This window comes from Lycorma delicatula, chromosome 4 (genome assembly GCF_047948215.1).
Source record: "Lycorma delicatula isolate Av1 chromosome 4, ASM4794821v1, whole genome shotgun sequence".
NCBI classification, from domain to species: domain Eukaryota; kingdom Metazoa; phylum Arthropoda; class Insecta; order Hemiptera; family Fulgoridae; genus Lycorma; species Lycorma delicatula.
This window is the reverse complement of record NC_134458.1, coordinates 84,247,850-84,267,630: the sequence shown is the minus strand read 5'-3', so window position 1 is coordinate 84,267,630 and position 19,781 is coordinate 84,247,850. Positions and strand designations below refer to the sequence as shown.

General features: G+C 32.1%; 1 protein-coding gene across 4 annotated transcripts in view; it reads right to left on the bottom strand.

Moving 5' to 3' along the window:
* The window catches only part of Hcf (Host cell factor), a 135,150-nt gene that overhangs the window by 105,260 nt on the left and 10,109 nt on the right, over nucleotides 1-19,781 (bottom strand). For all 4 annotated transcript variants that reach the window (XM_075363461.1, XM_075363464.1, XM_075363462.1 and 1 more), the window contains exons 2-3: nucleotides 15,486-15,634; nucleotides 12,675-12,835 (exon numbers count right to left, since the gene is read on the bottom strand). In XM_075363461.1, the coding sequence (XP_075219576.1) occupies nucleotides 12,675-12,835; nucleotides 15,486-15,634 (310 nt within the window). The remainder of the gene's footprint in view (nucleotides 1-12,674; nucleotides 12,836-15,485; nucleotides 15,635-19,781) is intronic.

Genomic DNA, 19,781 nt, shown 5'->3' with positions numbered 1-19,781 from the left:
GCCTATGAGATTATTGGTGGCTTGAGTGAGGGCTATCAATGTAACGTTCCACTTCAGCAGGGTCGTTTCCTGCACAGGCATGTGGACTGGAAAAACTTTGTTAATTTCTATCATCCAGGTTTCGAGTTTTGGATTGGAGTCTGGATATCTTGGATTTGGAAGATCTGGTAGTTAGCTTGTTGGCGGCTCTTACTGATGCCACTGAGTGTTCAATTCTCCAAACTTCCGGTAAAGAGAGAATTGTATCATGGTGGAACAGGGAACTGTAAAACATGAAGAGGGCTGTTTGTCATTTGCAGAGAGCTTCTCAATGTGAGGGTAATCTGGAACAATGGGCAATCCTTGCTGCTGAATACAGAAATCTGAGATCTCATTACTTTCATAAAGTCTGAACTGTGAAAAGGGACTCCTGGTGTTGCTTTGTTCATGAGAGGGGAAACAGCAAATCCTGAGGCGCAGTGTATACAGTCTTGGGACACAAACAGCGTTCTTCTGTCTGCTCTCTCAACCAGGATTGGTGTAATATTGGGTACGTTGAAATTTTCTACAAATTGCTAGATGATAGTGAAGACACGATTTACTCCCTGATGATAGTGAAGCTGGAGAGACTGTATACCATCTACAGGTGTGACAAGAGGTCGCCCAGTTCCATTGGCGTGGAGGGGGTTGCAGTGTTCTTAGAGATTACCGTGGCCCTGCGTGCCTGTGAGTGGAGGGTGTGGGAAGGCCTGTCTAGAATTGACCACCAGCCTATTGTAACTAATCTTGGAGGAGGGAAACAGTGGGGATGGCCTTCCCATATTTGTTAAGTGGAGCACTCGGGACCTAGACCCGGCTGCCTTTGTAAAGGTAATTGACTTAAGTGAAGTCTGCACCCCTGGCTCAGCAGAAGAAAAGATCACCAGACTAGTGGCTTCACTAGAGATGGCCTGCGGCGGACTCCCTAAGAGATATATTAGACGACCTACTGTCTATTGGTAGTCGTCGAAGATTTCCAACAAGAGATGGGTATATCTAGCGGCCAGAAAGAAAATGACTAGGGCTCATTTCCCTGTCCTGAGGGATATATGCATGACCCAACACAAGAAGGACCTTGCATCATGCATTGGAGAGGTGAAACAGAAAGCAAGGAATGAACTAATTGCGGAGGTAGAAACAGATCCTTGGGGCATGCCGTACACAATATTGGTGAAAAGGAGGATGAGACCCAGGGTCCCTGCTATGCAGGTACTCAAGAAGTACGGGGCATAATCAATGGCCTTATTCCGGACGAACAAGAGGTAATGACTGACGACAGGGACGATGGAGTTTACCCCCTTTTGCACAAGGAGTTATTGGGTGCAATGCTACGCATGCCCCCAAGTAAGACGATGGGCCTGGACTCGTTGCCAAATTTGGTGATAAGGGTGGCGGTCTGTGCTGCTACAGATGTGTTTCTTGAGGTATATAATGCTTGCCTCACAGAGAAGGTATTCCCCCCACAGCCTTGTTTTCTGCCTGAATGATGGAACAACAATTGAGCATAATCTATACACAGTACCCCACAGGTCCTGGTTCTAGGACTGACTCTCTGGGTGTTGTCCATGTCCCCCTTCTGCCGGGGGTGACCCTAGTAGGTTATGCGGATGACCTCGCTTTGGCAGTGGAGGTTGACACAGTTAGTGAGGCTACCATTAACATATGTGATGCTTATCAAGCCATCAAAGAGCGGATGGCGGGAGTAAGCTTCTCAATTGCCCCTGATAAAACAGATGCTGGCAATTTCTTTCGCCAAGAGACGCCCAAAAACTGAGACTCACCTTGGAAGACAGATTGAAGCCAGACCTGCGATTAAATAGCTCAGGGTCAGGGTCAATGCGAGGCTCCGGTTTGCAAAACAGGTCATCGAGGCAGCTGCTAAAATGGAGAAGACTATGAGGTTGGCTGCCAGTCTCCTACCCAACTGTTTGTGATACATTAAACATCTCTCATTTTATGTCACTAAATTCTTTGGAGATTAGGTTCAATATTTCTTCCTTGTTTATTTGCCCAACTTTGTCGCCTTTGATCCAAACATGATTTACTACCTTTACATTCATCACACATCCAACTGACTTCTTGTCTTCAATTTTTTAAGGCTTCCCGTAGACTTAATTGATGTACATTTTGCAAGATATTCTTTCACATAGTTTTTATTAGTGCACTTTATAAAGTCCTTTGATTCAGTCAAGAGGGGTTATTAGTATATATACATACTTAAGCTTCCCTAATGGACTTCTCTTAATACCAGTCACTTTTAGATTCCCCGACAGTTTTACAGTGGTATTAATGGATAATGTATCTTCTTAATAATGGACATGGATAATAAATTTACCTATAAAAAGTGTTCAATTAGTTCTAAAAAACATACAGGAGGAATAAAATTTGTAATTTTTCTTGTTTTAATTTATACTCAGTGCGACTAATTTGTTTATCTGTTGTGAACTGCATCACTTTCTGCCTACATGCTGATGTTATGATTTCAATCAATTCATCATTCAGCATGTTTCATCATCAGTTATGTGCAAGTGTATACCGTACATTGAACACATGTAATATTTTTGTTATGGTATAGTACCGTATTTTTCATTGTAGAAAATTTTCTTTACATATGTTTACTATACATTCAATTTTGTGTATCACATAAAAATTGTTACAACCATCATTACCACAACTTAAAATGTTTCAAAAACGTAAACGTTTGACATTAAAAGAAATAGTAGTAGTTATAATTATATGAAAAATAAAAACTCAAGGGTGAGTGATATCGCAGAATGCTTTGGTGCTGGAAAAATCAAACAAGCAATATCTTAAAAAGCAAACCTGATATCCTACAGTCATGGACTGAAAATGATAATCAGTTAAGCAAATGTGCATTTCATAAAACGCAAAGCCTAGTGGTTGACAATTTGGCTTATGAGTGGTTTTGCAGGGCTTGTGCTAATAACATTCCAACCTCTGGAACTTTGATACATGAGAAAACCCTAAAAATTTCTTAAGAACTTGGTTACGATGAGTTTAAAGCAACACGGAGTTGGTTCAATAAATTCCAAATTAGATATAATGTTTCATTTAAAAGTGTTTGTGGTGAAATGTCTGGGGCTGTAAATGAGAATTTGGTGTCTGGGTGGAAGGAAAAGTTAAATGACATGTGTGAGTTATAATGAAGAAACATTTTTAATTGTGATGAAACTGAGTTTTGTTGACTTGTGGTTATCCAGGCTTTGCCCGTAGAACAATGTGCTGAAAGAGAAAATATGTACACGGGGGGGAAAGAAATCAAAAGAAAGACTGACTGTTATGTTAGCTATGAATATGAGGTATTAGTGTCAGGTGAATATGAAATAAACATTAATAATCAACAAAGCTGCAATGCCACGATGTTTTAAGGGCGTAAACATAAATTCATTAGAAACTGAATGGTATTGAAATAAAAAACTTTGCATGACTAGAAACAAAATGATGGACTGGTTTTTAAGTTTTGATTGTAAGATGGAGAAAAAAATAGGAAAGTCATACCATTCTTGGACAATGCAAAATCCCACCCTAACATTAGCTTAGAAAATGTAAACTTGATAATTCTTTCCCCCAAATACTACTGAAGTATGTCAACTGCTTGATCAGGGGATCATTCGGAACTTTAAAATCCAGTACAAAAAAAAGGTGGTATGGTACTTGCTGTCAACAATAATTAACGTTAACACTTTTGCCATAGGTTACTACAACAGTGGGAAATTAGTTTACAATTCTAACATTGAAGATCTTACAGAACCAAATGAAAATTCTATAGAGAAGAGGGAACTACAAGAACTTACTGAATCATCTAGAAATTACAAAGAGTACCCGAATAATAACGACGCACTTAACAAAGAGGACATATCGACTGACATCTGTGATCTAGTTTCTGCCTCAACTTGATTACTTCCAAAGCAAATAATGATGAACCCAGATTTACCATCACAAGTAAGGAATCAATAGAAGAACTTAGAAAATTAAAATGATCTTTCTTAAAAAAAAAACGATTACCAGAAGACATTATTTTAATATCAAGTGCAGTCGTTTATTGAAAAAAAAAGTATCAGGACTTAATTCAAACTAAAATAGACAGACAGAGATATTAAACCATCTATGTATAACTAAATGGTACATACCTGTATTTGATTTTTTATTTTGATTTTTACACTACTTTTTGTACATGTGTTTTGATTAATATTCTTGTATATTGTAACTTCTTTGATTAATATTTTTGTAGTATACATTGTTTTTTATTCCATTTTAGTACAGTATAGTAATTTTATTCTTTAACTTATTGGTCAATTACAGTAGTATAGTATTATTATTTTTTTTTATTAAAGTATGAACACAAAGGACAGTTTTATTTTCAGAAAAAAAACTAAAAAAAACTTGAATTTTTAACAGTCATTTTAATCAGTAACTTCTTTTTTTTTAAATTTTAGTTTACATTAAATAAATTCACAATACTGTCTCTAAATAACGATGTGGATCTCTCTAAATAACAGACAGATTGTTGCTTCTGAGCATTGTCCGATAATTGGGAAGTTTTTCTAATATATATATATATATATATATATATGTAGAATTTAAGAACATGTGTCTAACCAGTGCTCAAAATTATTACATGTATAAATGTTAAATAATTTAAAGAGGAATGGAATAGCGATATAGTTATATAAGGTCATTAGAAATAACAAATCAAAGGTAATTAAGTAAACTCAAGCAGTCTGTAACCTGGTTAACAGTGCTCACTGTCTGATCAAATATCAGCTGACAATAGCTTTTCATCCACTGAACTAATGAAGGAATTATGGAATAAAAAAAAATTCAAGCTGGCACTGCTTGAAAAATTAAAGATAGTAAATTAATTCCACTCAACAAGAACAGAAAGACAGATCTATTTTAAATAGGTTTATAGAAAATTTTACTTTCTTATTTTATGTTCCAAAAGGAAAAGATGTTGTTTTGATATCATTATTTCATCATTCAAACTGTACAGATTCTAAAAATAACAAACCAGTGATCTGGTGTAAGACAACCACTACTTATTCTTCTGATAAAGAAGAAGGTGGCCCTCTGACAGTATTTTATATGATGACACTAAGCTGTTTAAATGTAGATTTAAAAAAAAAAATTGAGATTTGATTTTACATATGAACTAGCATACAAACTGATTCAGAAGCATATGAAAAGGCAACTAACATCTTTAACTTACCAAATGATATGAAATAAAAAATACTGAAGTACTGAGGATTGTACAAGAAAATGTAATTAAAATACTGAAAGGTTTGGTAAATTAGAGAAATGTTAACATGAGTCTATTGTTTCTACAAAATGAAAACTCCCTATAAATGTATTTAATGTGAAAAGCCTAATTGCTTGAAATAATGAAAAAATATTTGTCATAGATGATATTACAATATATAATATTGTATAATATTTTTTTAATAATAGTAATACTAGTCATAATAAAAAGGCTCCATATGTAAAACCTAAATAGTATAAAACAAGCCTGTCTATAAGATGGGTTTTACCACTAGTGTAAAAAAAAAAAATTATAGGCCGAGAGCAAAACAATGTAATATTTGAACTGACTTTCCTTCAATTCTCTAATAAATTTACAGTAAAAAAACATCAAGTATATTATTTGCATGAGTTCTAACATCTAACAGCAGCATTTGAAATGACACTACATTTATCCACACAAGATAAATGCGACTGCAAGTCGGGTTCAACAGTATAGTTGAAGGGCTATGCCAGTGACTAAAACCTAATGAAGTATCCAATGGACTCATTAACACAAATTATGTAAATTGATTATGTGAAATATCACTAATATTTTTTCTTGAAGATATTAAATATTTTCACTGTTATAATATCTTTTAGTGCAAAAATAAAATTTAATGCAGTGAAACTTTATATGAATTTTTTTCATTTCATAATTGTACATAGAATTCAAAATTCAATAAAGTTGTTATTGACTAATACACAATGGTTAGAAATTTTAAATCACTTTATAAAGCAATGTTGATAAGAGGTCAATGAAAATTTTTCAAAATGAATTATGTGGACAGAAAACTAAATAAACAAGCACTGAACACAATGAATACCTTATGTAAGAAACATAAGCTGAAATGGCATTTCAAAAAAGATAAAGCTTCTTGTAACATCTAAGATATTCAGAATCTTAAAGACCCACTGCATTGGCATCTTTGAAAGTCAGAAAAATCATAACATTAAATATGATTTGTTCCAATGACCTAGATAATCAAATTTTATAATGACTTTTAATAACTTATCGACTGATGCCATAAGGTTTTACCCATATTAGTATTATGAGTTCAGCAAATATGGAACTTCATCCAATTATATTAGGTATTTAAATTTATCACCAGTGGGTGTATAATAAGGGCACTTTAAGCAGACCTAACTAACAAAGTGAAATAATAGTAAATATAATTATTTAATAGGGTACGTTGTATGATGTAGATAATTTAAAGAAAGAAAGATATTGAAACAATAAAAATGATAGAATTTATTGATATTCACTGAGACTATAACCTGTAAGTCAATCAATACTGTATCACTAGATGTAATACATAGGTTATACCATACTTTTCTTTTCCTGTTTAGCCTCTGGTAACTACCGTTCAGATAATACTTCAGAGGATGAATGAGGATGATATGTATGAGTGTAAATGAAGAGTAGTCTTGTACAGTCTCAGTTCGACCATTTCTGAGATGTGTGGTTAATTGAAACCCAACCACCAAAGAACACTGGTATCCACGATCTAGTATTCAAGTCCGTGTAAAAATAACTGGCTTTACTAGGACTTTAACACTGGAACTCTCGACTTCCAAATCAGCTGATTTGGGAAGACGCGTTCACCACTAGACCAACCCGGTGGCTTAAGTTATACCATACTTGCTTAAATACATGTCAACTCCCCATTTTTGAATTTAATTTTCAGGAAGAGTTTAGACATTTTTTCCCCTCCAAATAAAATTTTACCAACAATAAAAAATGAATTTTGAAATTTATTATTGAAATACAAATTATTGAAATTTATTATACAAAATTAGATAATATTATACAAACCTTTTATTATTTTATAATATTATACAATACATACTTCCTTAAATTGTATATCTAAACAGCATCATACAAAAAAAAATAAAAAATTGTGTAAAAGATTTTAAGTAAGAAAAACTTTAAAAGAAGTTATAATGATGATTGCAATTTTAACATTTTTATTTAAATTGTTTTCCTACATTTCGAGAAAAAAATTGCCTTAAAAAATTCACTCTCAACAAATGAACACTTGAATTGATGCTATAATCATTACTAGTGCCATCTAAAAATAATATACTATTTTCATTATTTCTTTCTTCCTCCAATAGAATTATCATCTTCAGCTCCATCTAATGTATTGCTAATGCAACATTCTTTAAATCCTTGTCTAATGTTATCTGGTGTTATCGAATTTCATGACTTAATAATCCACTCACATAATAAGCTCACAGAAGGTTTTTTATTCTTCCACTAGGAATTAGCTGATGACTGTTGCACTGCATCCAATAATTGTAATATTTTTTTAAGATTATCTCTAAAAGGCTTGTTCACAACTACATACAAACCCTGTAACTGTGAAGTCACACCACAAGGGAATAAATCTGTGTTAAGTTTTTTTACTTCTGATTTTAGATTTTCGGTCAATCACCTCTACATGCATCTAATATTAATATGGATTGCTGTCTTCTACTAAGTTTCTGGACCAGACAGTTTCAAGTCAATCTTTGACCAAAGACTAATTCATCCATCCTTTTCCACTTTCTCATACAATAATAATGTTTTATGGTAGTGTTTATTTTGATAACTATTTCTCTTTAAAATAACAAATGGTGGCAATTTTGATCTATCAGTGAGCACATGTGCACGTGCTCACACGCACACACCATAACTGTTATCCATGCTTTTTCATTTCTACCTGTTCTAATCAACACAGATTTTCTACCTTTTGCATTGACTGCTGTGTTTGTAGGTACGTCAAAAAACAGGAGTTTGATCAGCATTACCAATTCCATCTAGTGGATAATTGGGTTTTTCTTAAATTAATGTTTTTGGAAATCAATAAGTTTTCCCTTGTAATCCACAGATAATCGTTAGGCTAATGTTGTACGATGCTTTAAAGCTACTCCTTTTCTTTTCATCATCCACCTACACCAACCTAAACCCTTTAAAATTTTACACAGCTTTTTCTTCAGTAATTTCTCAGCCTTTAATCATGATTGTGTCTCTTGTAATATAAAAACCTTTACTATTACTTTCTTTAATTGGATTTGACAACTCATCTTTCAAATCAGCTATTAACAGCCTACCTGTGGCCCTCTGAAAGATTTTTGCAAAGATATTGTGGTCAGTAAGGAGTCTTTCTGCTTTCTCCAACAATGTATGTATTTTTTGTTGACACTGTATTTTCTTGTTGCAAGATATTGTATATTTTTTGTCTTCACTTATTACTAGTAATTTATTTTTTGCATCAAAATTTTGGTGAAAGCCTTTTACATTTTCACTCATTTCTGGGGGGAAAAAATTACAGTAAATAATTTTTTTTAAATGGGATTATACCTTCAAGCCAAACAGACAGCTTTAAACTGAGAGCTGAGAACAAAAACAAAGTTTATATACAAACAAAACAATAGAAAAGGTGTTATGGATTGTAGTAAAACTTGTTAAAGTACACCTCTCACTTAAATGGCAATTTCAAAGTTCCCAGAACCAAAGTATAGAATTTTAATGCAACAACCTTTAAATAAAGAACACCAGAGTCTATCTTGACGTTCTAATAGTAAATGTTCACAACCCTGTACATGCAGGTAGATAAGTCAGAGGAATAATCCTTATATTAAACCATTATATCAATATAGAAAAGAAATTATCTAATACTCACCAACAATAAATATATAACTACCTATTATTTGAAGAAAAAATTTAACGAAATAAAGAAACATGGTTTTATGGAAATGGGAAAATTAAAAAAAAATCACTGCTCATTTAATCATCCCTTTTCTTTAAAAGTTTGAAAATGAAATTCTATGTTTTAAATTTACCTATATTCTAATTTAAAAAGTCAATATCTTTTGAAAATAAAAAATTCTTAATTAGGTACTTTTATTAATAATAATAACTGAAGTAAGTTATTAATATAAATATGAACCGTAATAAGTCCTCAATCACAAATATAGAAATGAAAATTAACTATGAAACAACTTAGAAGCCCAGTCAAATACAAATGTAAGTCGTCCCCCATACAGGTTGCATCATCCATTTTATGGGAGAAAATGTAGGAAAAACCCTAGGCCCATATTCGGGCTAATATGTTAATAACAAATAGTTATAAACAACAGATATTGAACTTTTCTTCAAATAATAGGTGGTTATACATTTTTGTTGTTTCATTGAACCAAAAAAATGTTCAAATAGATGAAAAAATCCACAACAATTAAACAAGCAGTGAAAATTAGAAAATAAGTGCTCTCAAAATGAAAGCATAAGCATTATCACAACTATGTTAATGAAGATAAAGGAAATTATTTAAGTCACTAGATTGTGAATAAGTTGACTGACTAAATCCAATAATTTGAAGAGTCGTTGAAAGTGAAACATGTTAAGTGCAAATGTTCGAAACAATATTTGTAGATACTTGTCTGTGCAATAATTTTACATTACAGTAACAAGGCATTCCATTATAGAATAAAAATTTTATTTTAGACTTACAAGTGTTCCATGTTTATCGATTCAATAATCGTTTGAAACTGACATCATTTTATAGAGATCCCTAGAGGGACACTTTGCTGATGACCAGCCGAGGCCTAGGGTTAGCACAAATATTGGTTTCGGCATTTACTTCTTTGAAAAGTGGCAGAAAACCAATTTCAAAACAGGCAGCCTGTGATTTAAATTCTGTAGCTCCAGAGTACTAGACCAATGTGTTTGTATGTCACTTAGGTCGGCAATTGGTAAATTACAGATATTTAATAATTGCTATATTTATGGAATGACTGTTTAAATAATCTCTTCCATAAATAAATAGAAGCAATGTAATCTTAGTCAATATTAAGTATTTAATATACTTTTTTTTAAATTGCGGCACCTAGAAGCAAAAGGGTATATGTAACAAATTTTGAAAATTTGAGGTAATTAATGCAAACAACAGAGGAAGTCCAAACTATTGTGTGGCAAAAAGATTAAGTGATAGCTTTGACAAGAGCTGCTGCTATCTAGTGTAATTTATAAAACTTACTAAGTGAAAAGTACATTTTGTTTGCCAATAGAGAGGGGCCAGTAACTTATATCTTTTTGCTTATAAACAGTGTGGTTTTTTTATTCCAACCGAGTGAATACTTGTACTGTTTGGAAAGTTTATGAATATTTTGAGTGGATTTGCACAATAATTTTTGTAATATTTAAATAATGGAAGAAAATAAGGACTACCCTCTCAAAAATGAAAGTTTAGGTAAAACTACATACTACTATTTTTTATGCTTTACAATCATTGGCATTGTAGAATTATCAATATTTGAAAGAACTTTTTTAAAGCAGTTTTTGACTAATAAGAGCTCAAATAATTTTTTTCGCATCTTCCTCAACAGCAAATAAACTGCTGAAGAAGAATTAGGTGTGGATATGGAAAATAACAGAATCTGTGATTCAGATTAAAAAATAAATCAGAAACAAAAAAAACTTTCTTTCTTTATCAATAAAAATCGAATAATTAGCATAATTTTTTTTTATGTGATTAGATTAAATAAACTATGCGGTTTTTAATACATTTTTTATTAGATGTATATTGTAACAAAACATCAGTTTCCTTAGTTGAAAAGGAGTAAAAGTAACTTAGTTGGAAGCATAAAAGTGTAACTGCAGGTAAGCTATTACAAAAAAAATTCCTATGCCAAAGTTAATTTTTTGAAATACCCATACTTCATTTTACAAAGTAAAAAATATGTACAGCCCTGTTATAATAAAAAAAACGTATAAATTGCCTCTATAATTTTCAGTATGATCTGAACTTTATACTTGTTTTCCCAAGATTTTTACTTTTGTCACTTACACCCTTTTGGTTCTAGGTGTCACAATTGCAATGTAATTAGCAAAATATATTGTACAATACAAAGCACACACATACAGTTATATAAATAACAAATACTTTACTTTATAAATCTTTAGGTAACACAGCCATTTACACAAAAAAATACAAACTTTTTTTTGTGTTTATTTTTGTATAATAATATAAAATGGTTGTTATCTCGTTATAAAATAAAATATTTGTTATCAATTACACAAACAACCAAGATGTTTCTTTTATGATTATATGTGTACACGCACGCGCGCACACACACACACATATTAACTATAAAAATTTAAAGGTACTTTATTTTCTGTAATACAAATAAATTATCTAAATACAGTCCAGTAGAGTTTGTAGTATTGAATAAACAGAATAATTTGTATCTTATTGAAAATACACTCTTGTGTGCGCTGTTTGAGTGTGAATGTGCATAGGCATGCGTGTACTTAAATTAGCCTGCAAGTTTAGAAAAGTCTTGTTTCAGTGTGATTAATCAAATATTAGAGTTTTTATCAATAATTTCTACAAATAGACTATGTAATCTTTCATATGCCCCTTAGTAGAAAAATTATTTTTTTAAAGATTTAGATCTTTCTAAAAAAATATATATCTTACTAAATTATCTATTCATCTACAATTTTTAACTTACAATCTGCAACTTTTACAAAAGTTTAAAATATATTTTTATTCGAAGAAAAGTAACAATTTTGAAATGGATCAACTTTTTTTTAATAACTGATCAGCTACTACAATCGCTAAAAATTGGTTCAGCTTTTAACAAATCCTGAAATTGACTTTAAAACAGTGTATTTCTAAAATTAGTATCACCTAATATACAACTGTATGTTTTAGTGAATGAAGCACTAAATAATCCACTTTTATTGTTTACTCAACTGACAGTATTTCTTGTAGTTGCTCTAATGAGAAATAAATTATATTTAATGAAGATTCTGTATTACTTACACCCTCAGTATGATATTATTAATTTTTTATTTACTAAGGGTAAATTCCCTAAAACTAATTTTTAAAGAAAGTCGTTAAAAATTAAAACATTTTATTAGAAGCACTCTCTTTTTTTCTGTTAACCCTTCTTCTGGAACCACCGTAAGGTATTATGTCAAGAGGATTGATATGTATGAATGTAAATTAACTGTAGTTTTGTACAGTCTCAGGTCGATCATTACTGAGATGTGTGGTTAATTGAAACCCAACCATCAAAGAACATCAGCATCCATGGTCTAGTATTCAATTCAGTATAAAAGTAGTTACTTAATAACACGCAAACATTATAAAAAAAAAGTAATAAGTAATATAAGATAAGACAAAACAATAACTAAATAGACAACCTTTAAAAAAAATGAATGCCACACTAAAAAATGAAATATGAGCTGTTTTGCTCACAATAAACATGTACAGACCAAGTTTCAATGCAATAAAAAACTGTGCTGAAAAACACATATGCATTAATAAAAAGTTCTAACATTATCCTAACTTATTAACATTACATACCTTGGAATATTGTTTTTTGGATCATCACTATCATTAGCTAATCCTCCAAAAAGATATACTTTGTGTCCTATTAATGTAAAACTGTGTCCTAATCTGGGACAAGGTGGGGGCCCATGACGAGGTGGCCTTGGTCTCAACCTTTTCCATTCCCAGCGACTTGCCTGTAATAAGATAAAGAAAAAAAATCATTAATCTCGACAAAAAAAAGTTTAATGTTTTAATTTAAGAAAATTACAATTATAACAGAAATGCACTGCACAAAGTGAAAGCATTTTAAATAAATTCTTAATCAACTTGACAACAGAAAAATGAAAACAAAAAACTTTCACTAAAAGAAATATTATGACAACTATAAGATGACTGAACTTCATTCAACAGCATTTATAAAAAGATTGAAAACATACACATTTCATTATATTAGATTATTCTTTTGAGCTAAATGTCAAAACCTAGATTTTTGGGAATATTTTAATATTGTGTTGTTAAAGGTATCTGAAAGGATCTTAATGCATCATTTTATAGTTGTCTTTTGAGCTCAATGCAAGATAAGTGATCTCTAACATTTAAATTATCAGAGTGCAAAAAGTGAGTGACACTATATGCAGAACTAAGATCTACGTTAATACACACCAATTCAATCAGTAGAAAGACATATAGAGGTTGTCAGTAATTTTTAGGAATGATGTGCACTTGTAAAAGAACTGAAATCAAAAGGAACAGAGATTGTTTTTTCTGAACACCTTCAAAGTAATGGGTGTTTTTTTTTTTTTAGAGTGATAGAACTTTGAATTGAAATAAAACACAAAAAGGTAAATTTGAAGCCAATTTTGTTTTTATCTCAAAGATAACTTTGACATTACATTTTTTTAAATAACTTCTGGCATATGTCCACCACGACTAGCTCTGATGAACTAGATTCAATCACTTACATAATAATTTACAGAAGATGCCGAAAATTATGTCCATCAACTTCTACACACTTTTCCATGATCAACAACAACTGTCTTGTTAGCTGTACCCCGTCTTACTTCCTGGATGACATTGGTAATAGATCAGATGCCAACTGGCACATACAACAACTTTGAAGTTGTTATCTTCAATTCCTGCAGGGTGTAGGGATTGCTCCTATATGCAATTTCTTTAAGTAACCCCACAGAAAGAAGTATGGACTAGTCAATTATGGATTAGATGATCTTGGTGACCACAATTCTTTAGAAATGATTCTTTCACTGAAAAAATCCTGTAACATCTTCATAGTAGAGCGAGCTGTATGCCAAGTGGTGACCACATACCATATACCCATCTTTTGTGGGTGTAAGGGAGATTCAAAGAAAATGTGTGGGTTTTTAGTATCCCAGGTCTGGTAGTTCTGACTGTTAACATATCCAACAAAGTGAAACCACACTCAATCTGTGAAAAACACTTGATCTAAAATGCCAATGTTGTCTCAGATGAAGTTCTCAAGCAATTAACAGCAGTGAACTCTTTTAGCATAATCAGCATTAGTTAGCTCATGGAAAACCTGCATTTGACACAGATAACATTTCAGCATTCTGCTCACTGCAGTGTGGGCTGAACCTAGTGAAATATCTTTTCACGGTTTAGTCTCCGTGAAGAATTAAGAGGTCTTGTAACTGCCACCTTAATGTCCTGCATGACCTGCACCGTTAAAACTGACCTGTGCCAGGTATGTTTCTGGTCTAACATTGAATCTGTTTCACTAACTAATCAATTTGTAATTTAATAAGTAATTTTTTAACAAACTTCTGAATAACACTTTTTATTGCTTCCTTTTCAAATCTTTCCCTGAACTTTCACAGACACACAACATGAGATTTTGTCTAAATAAATTTCCATCACAAGTATACATTCTTCAACAGTTAACCACATTTTAACAAACAACACATGATTACACAACCTTGTTCTAAAGCCAATGCTCAACAGACTGGCAATACTCAAATGTGCAGGCAATAATCAGTCCTCACCACACTAGCTCGGATTGTACCAACATCTTCCAGATTAATTTACCCATCTCACACCAATATATGCATTTAGTATAAACTACAGAGTGTTGGGGCCTCTTTTAACATGAACGTATTTGAACGAGGGCTGAAGAACCCTTCTGCCTTTTAAGCAAGTACCTCATCAGTGAGCAGTCAAAAATTTATTTACAGGCTCTTCTAAAGCATGTTTATCTCTTAATTTTAATTAATTTGAAATATCTACAATTAAAACAATCAGGCTCCTTTGAAGTAATTAATAAAAAAAAAGTACTAATTTTTAGTGCATACTTTTTACATTTTAATATTTAAAAGTGAACCAATTTTAGCTTTGCGAAACTAAAAATATAATAACTATGATAATAAAATAAATATATAAAAATAAACTGCAAATAATATAATGTCTGTAGAATATCTAACAACAACTTATTTATTTTTAATGCCCACCAGGCTAATGCACAGGATATCTACCAAAAGGAAGGAAAATACTAAAAACATATCTTTTTTAAAACAGGGTAACTTATTACAGAAATGAAAATATCACTTTAAAATCAGAGAAAAATGCTTCATACAGGAGGTTAGTTAAAAATGAAAATATGACCTCATAAGCAAGAGCAACAACACAGTAGATAACAAATGTAAAAGATGGAAGGACCAGTATACTCTAAATATAATAAACATCAATTTTAGAATTTATATAAACATATGATGAATACATTTTTAAAATGTACTTATTTTTCCAGCTTAATACTTAATTTTTAGTAATTATACACATAATTTCTAATGTAAAATAATAACAACAAATATGTACTTGTAATTCATATAATTCATTTGAGTATTTTCCATATTCTACCATGCCACCAAATACTAATATTCTAGTGTTATCAACCACAAAGCCATAAGCTGCACATCCTGGCGGGATGTCTCCTTTTACAGTAGGGATGAACCACTGATTTGTCGCTGTAAAAAAAAAAAATAAAATATTAGGAACATAATATTTTAAGTTAATTACTTTCTACTCTATTATCAAAATTGAAGGTATCATGAAACAAATACGATATCTATATTTCGGAATCTTTTAAAAAGACTTAAAAATACAACAGTTTTCTTCTATATTTCTCATGTTGTCATTTCTACCTTTCACCCAAAATGCTTTAGGTTCAAATTCCAGTCAAGCTTGGAATCTACTTACACACTATAAACTTCATACCCCAAGATACAAACCTTTAGAATTTTGGTGGTGGTCAATTAAGAGGAGAAATTAAGTAAACTGTTACAAAACATTCACTTAGTTATAATATTACAGGTTTTTTTTAACCCACCGGGTTGGTCTAGTGGTGAACGTGTCTTCCCAAATCAGCTGATTGGAAGTCGAGAGTTCCAGCGTTCAAGTCCTAGTAAAGTCAGTTATTTTTACACAGATTTGAATACTAGATAGTGGATACCGGTGTTCTTTGTTGGTTGGGTTTCATTAACCACACATCTCAGGAATGGTCAAACTGAGATTGCACAAGACTACACTTCATTTACACTCATACATATCAACCTTATTCATCCTGTGAAGTATTATCTGAAAGGTAATTACTGGAGGCTTAACAGGAAAAAGAAAAAAAGTTTTAATATTACACAAAGGTAAGGCATTTTCAATATAAAATGGAATCCATTAATCCTTAGTAATTCTCATGTTTAATTTTGTTAAAAATTCATTTTAGAGAAAAAAAAACTGCAGTATTTTACAGAATCCAAAATAATAAATATGAACAAAATTTTTAGGCTATATATACAAAGATGAAATAGGTGGATGCTGAAAGATACAAGTGACAAAAGGATTCAAAAAAGAATGATGAAATTCAGCCCAGATTATATTTATGATATAAAACACTTTGTGTTGCCTTTTTTGATTTTCTGGTAGTTTATCACGCAATGCTTGAGTCAAATCGATCATTTGTTGTCGGTAGCATTCAGTATTAATGGTTTCGCCATGTTTTTAGCAGCTCATAATAATCACACTCTGTGATTATTATGATGATCCCCCCAAACACAGAGCATTCATTGTCTTCTTTGCATAGCGATATGGCCTTGAAATTGATGTTGATGGTTTGCCTGGAGTTACCCATGATCTTTTATGCTTAGGATTCTTGAAATATATCCACTTTTCATCACTGTCACAATTTGATGGAGATGACTTTCTTTTGTACATGGTGAGCAGCATTTCACAAGTGGTTTTTCGATTTTTTTGTCTTTCATTCAGTTCATGTAGAGCCCATTTTTCCATTTTCTGGATCTTTACCATGGCTTTCAAACGTATGAAGACAGCTTTTCGTGTTACATTTAATTGATCCGTGAGTTGTTGTTGCAACTGAACGTCATCCTCATCCAACAATGCTTGCAATTCGCTGTCTTCAAACTTTATCAGTGGTCTTCCACATTCTTTGTTTCTCACATCAAAATCACCACTTTTGAATTTTTTAAACCACAAAATTGTGGTTTCAAAGTGCTGGGATTTACCAAGAGAATGCTCACTGTAAGCTTCGACGAGCACTCGATGCGATTCTGCAGCAGTTTTCTTTAAATGGTATAAATGGTAACAGAAAATCAATGCTGTCCGCAAATCATAGTTTATAAGTTCAAAAACTCGACATGTTCAACGCTAATTTAAAACTATGCTGTTGTATGAAACTTGCATTATTGTAAATTGAAAATCTTTGTCAGCAGTCAAAGAAAAAAAATGACACCAATGATGTGGTTTGACAGTAACTAAATTGGCAGTTACGGCCATCTATGGACAAATTCCAATTTCATATTTACATACTGGAAGTTTTGTAATAAACTAAAAAGAACTAATAGAAATCTTAGTTTATATTTGCAAAATAAGGCCAAAATGATTTTCTTTAAAACAAAGCGGCTCCAATCAGCAAACGATGCCTGCTTGAAGTAGTTCCTGACAATCTGTTAGTCAAAATTGAATTACTTCCTTTGCAAGAAAACTCTGTTAATATTATCTTCTGAATGGTTTAAAATATTTGGAATTGAAAAAACATTCTTTATTTTTCATATTCAGATATAGGACAAACAAAAAAATACTGAATTCAGAATAACACTAAAGGTATTCCACAAGAGCTTTCAAGTTCTATAAAATAAAGAGAACGGACTTGAATGTGGATAGGTGGAAATTAAAGACTGTTTATTTATTAGTCATCAACAATTTTATAACAATTTGATCCTATACTCCAATCTTCTGTTAAAAACTAAACTTTTGACCTAACGTGTGCAATAGAACAATACTGCCTGGCAGGCAATCGCTTGAATCTCCTTACAGTTTTCATACACCCCAACAACCTCAATTTTTTAATAAAACAAAATTAAAAGAATTCCACTATGGTAGTATTACATTAATATCCCATGAACATTTCATCAGCGGGTCAAATATGCTCTCTAATATTTTCCCCTTTTTCTTAACCTTTATTCCTTCTTCAAAAGATTTTACTATGGGATTTAACACCAGCTCTTGACTTGTTCATTGGATTCACTGCCCATGCTTTCAGTACAGTGGCTGACAAAATCTGGCAGCCGACAGAATAGTAAGTCTGTCCTTGGCCTTCCCCAGAGACTTTGCATCAAATTTATTTAATAATTAAAATTTTCATTTAATAATTTTTTAAAAAGGTTTAGGAGACCTGGTTTTTCTTGGGCATTTAAGCAATTAGCCTAACAAGATCACAATTAACCACCAGACAAGAAACAAGTCTTTGGGTTGATCCACCAGCAGCCATACACCAGATGACACAAAGTACGTACTAGCTCTTCAAATCATGACATCCTCAGTATTCATTTAGCAAGATCAGAACTACAACTACGCAACTGAAAATGGAGAAGGATCATGGATGAAGATTCTGGTGATAACAGCAAGAAAATGTAGTAAACCTTCAGAAGAACAGCAATAAGAGAAAACAATCCCATTCAAGAGAAAAATTCAAGGTCCTCTCCGAGCAGCAACAACTCATCCTAATCTCAATATTTCAGGATCTCTGTGGATTTCATGGGAGCAATTCATAATTCAACGATATTTTTTGTCAACCACCTTAAATATACAACACAATAAAAAAAAATTACTTGAATAAAAATGACACCCCAGAACAAGTGCAGGATGTCCAATGGCATGCATAACTTTGTCCATCCCCTAATTTTATATGCCATATCTACGTACGAGGATCATTCAAATATAAACTGGAATTTTGCTGCAAAGACTGAGGAAAAGCAGTGAATGTGGTGGGGTGCTGTGGGTAGTTAATTGGATATGTGTGGAGAGGAGCAACTGCCAGCTACACCCATAGGCCACATATAAAAAAGTAGGTTATTTTTTCATGAAAGACGCTTTCTTATTATACTTCTTTGATATGAAAAAGTTGAAGTTCTATTTATATGATCACAAATCACATAGTAATATATAAGCTTCTATAAACAAGAACTCCTTAAAGATGTGGTGTGGACTTCAGTAAAACTAGTTTCAGTACTAATCTACTTCACATTACTTCAGTAAAAACTAGTTTTCTTTATTTAACATATTTTATATCAATAAAATTACTATAAATAGTTCATATTATGATGAGATGACATTATTACACATGCAACAGAACAAATTTATAGTCCTTATGATTAATCATTGCCATTACCAATACTTTTTTGCCAGCACAAATCATGTTGGCGGTTAACTGTAGGTCTCGACCAGTAGTAGAATATGCAAGCAGGAGGTATCATCCTCTGTTATGCAACAAATCATAATCAGATTTCTCACCAATAAAGGTGTCATATCCTCTGAAATTTTGACTAGATTTCAGCCACAGTTCAGAAATGCTACCGTATCAAAAACTCAAGTGTTTGATTGGGCCAAAAATTTTGAAGTGGTCATGATGCAGTGGAGAATGAAAGTCATGAACATTGTCTGTGGACCACCATCAATGATCACAACATTCAGGCTGTTCATGACCTTGTGGAATGTGACTACTGCAGACTGAAATTGCATCAGAGATGGGCATAAATACTGGAAGTGTGAATACAACAATGTCAGACACTCTTGCATACAATAAAGTGTTAGTGAGGTGGATGG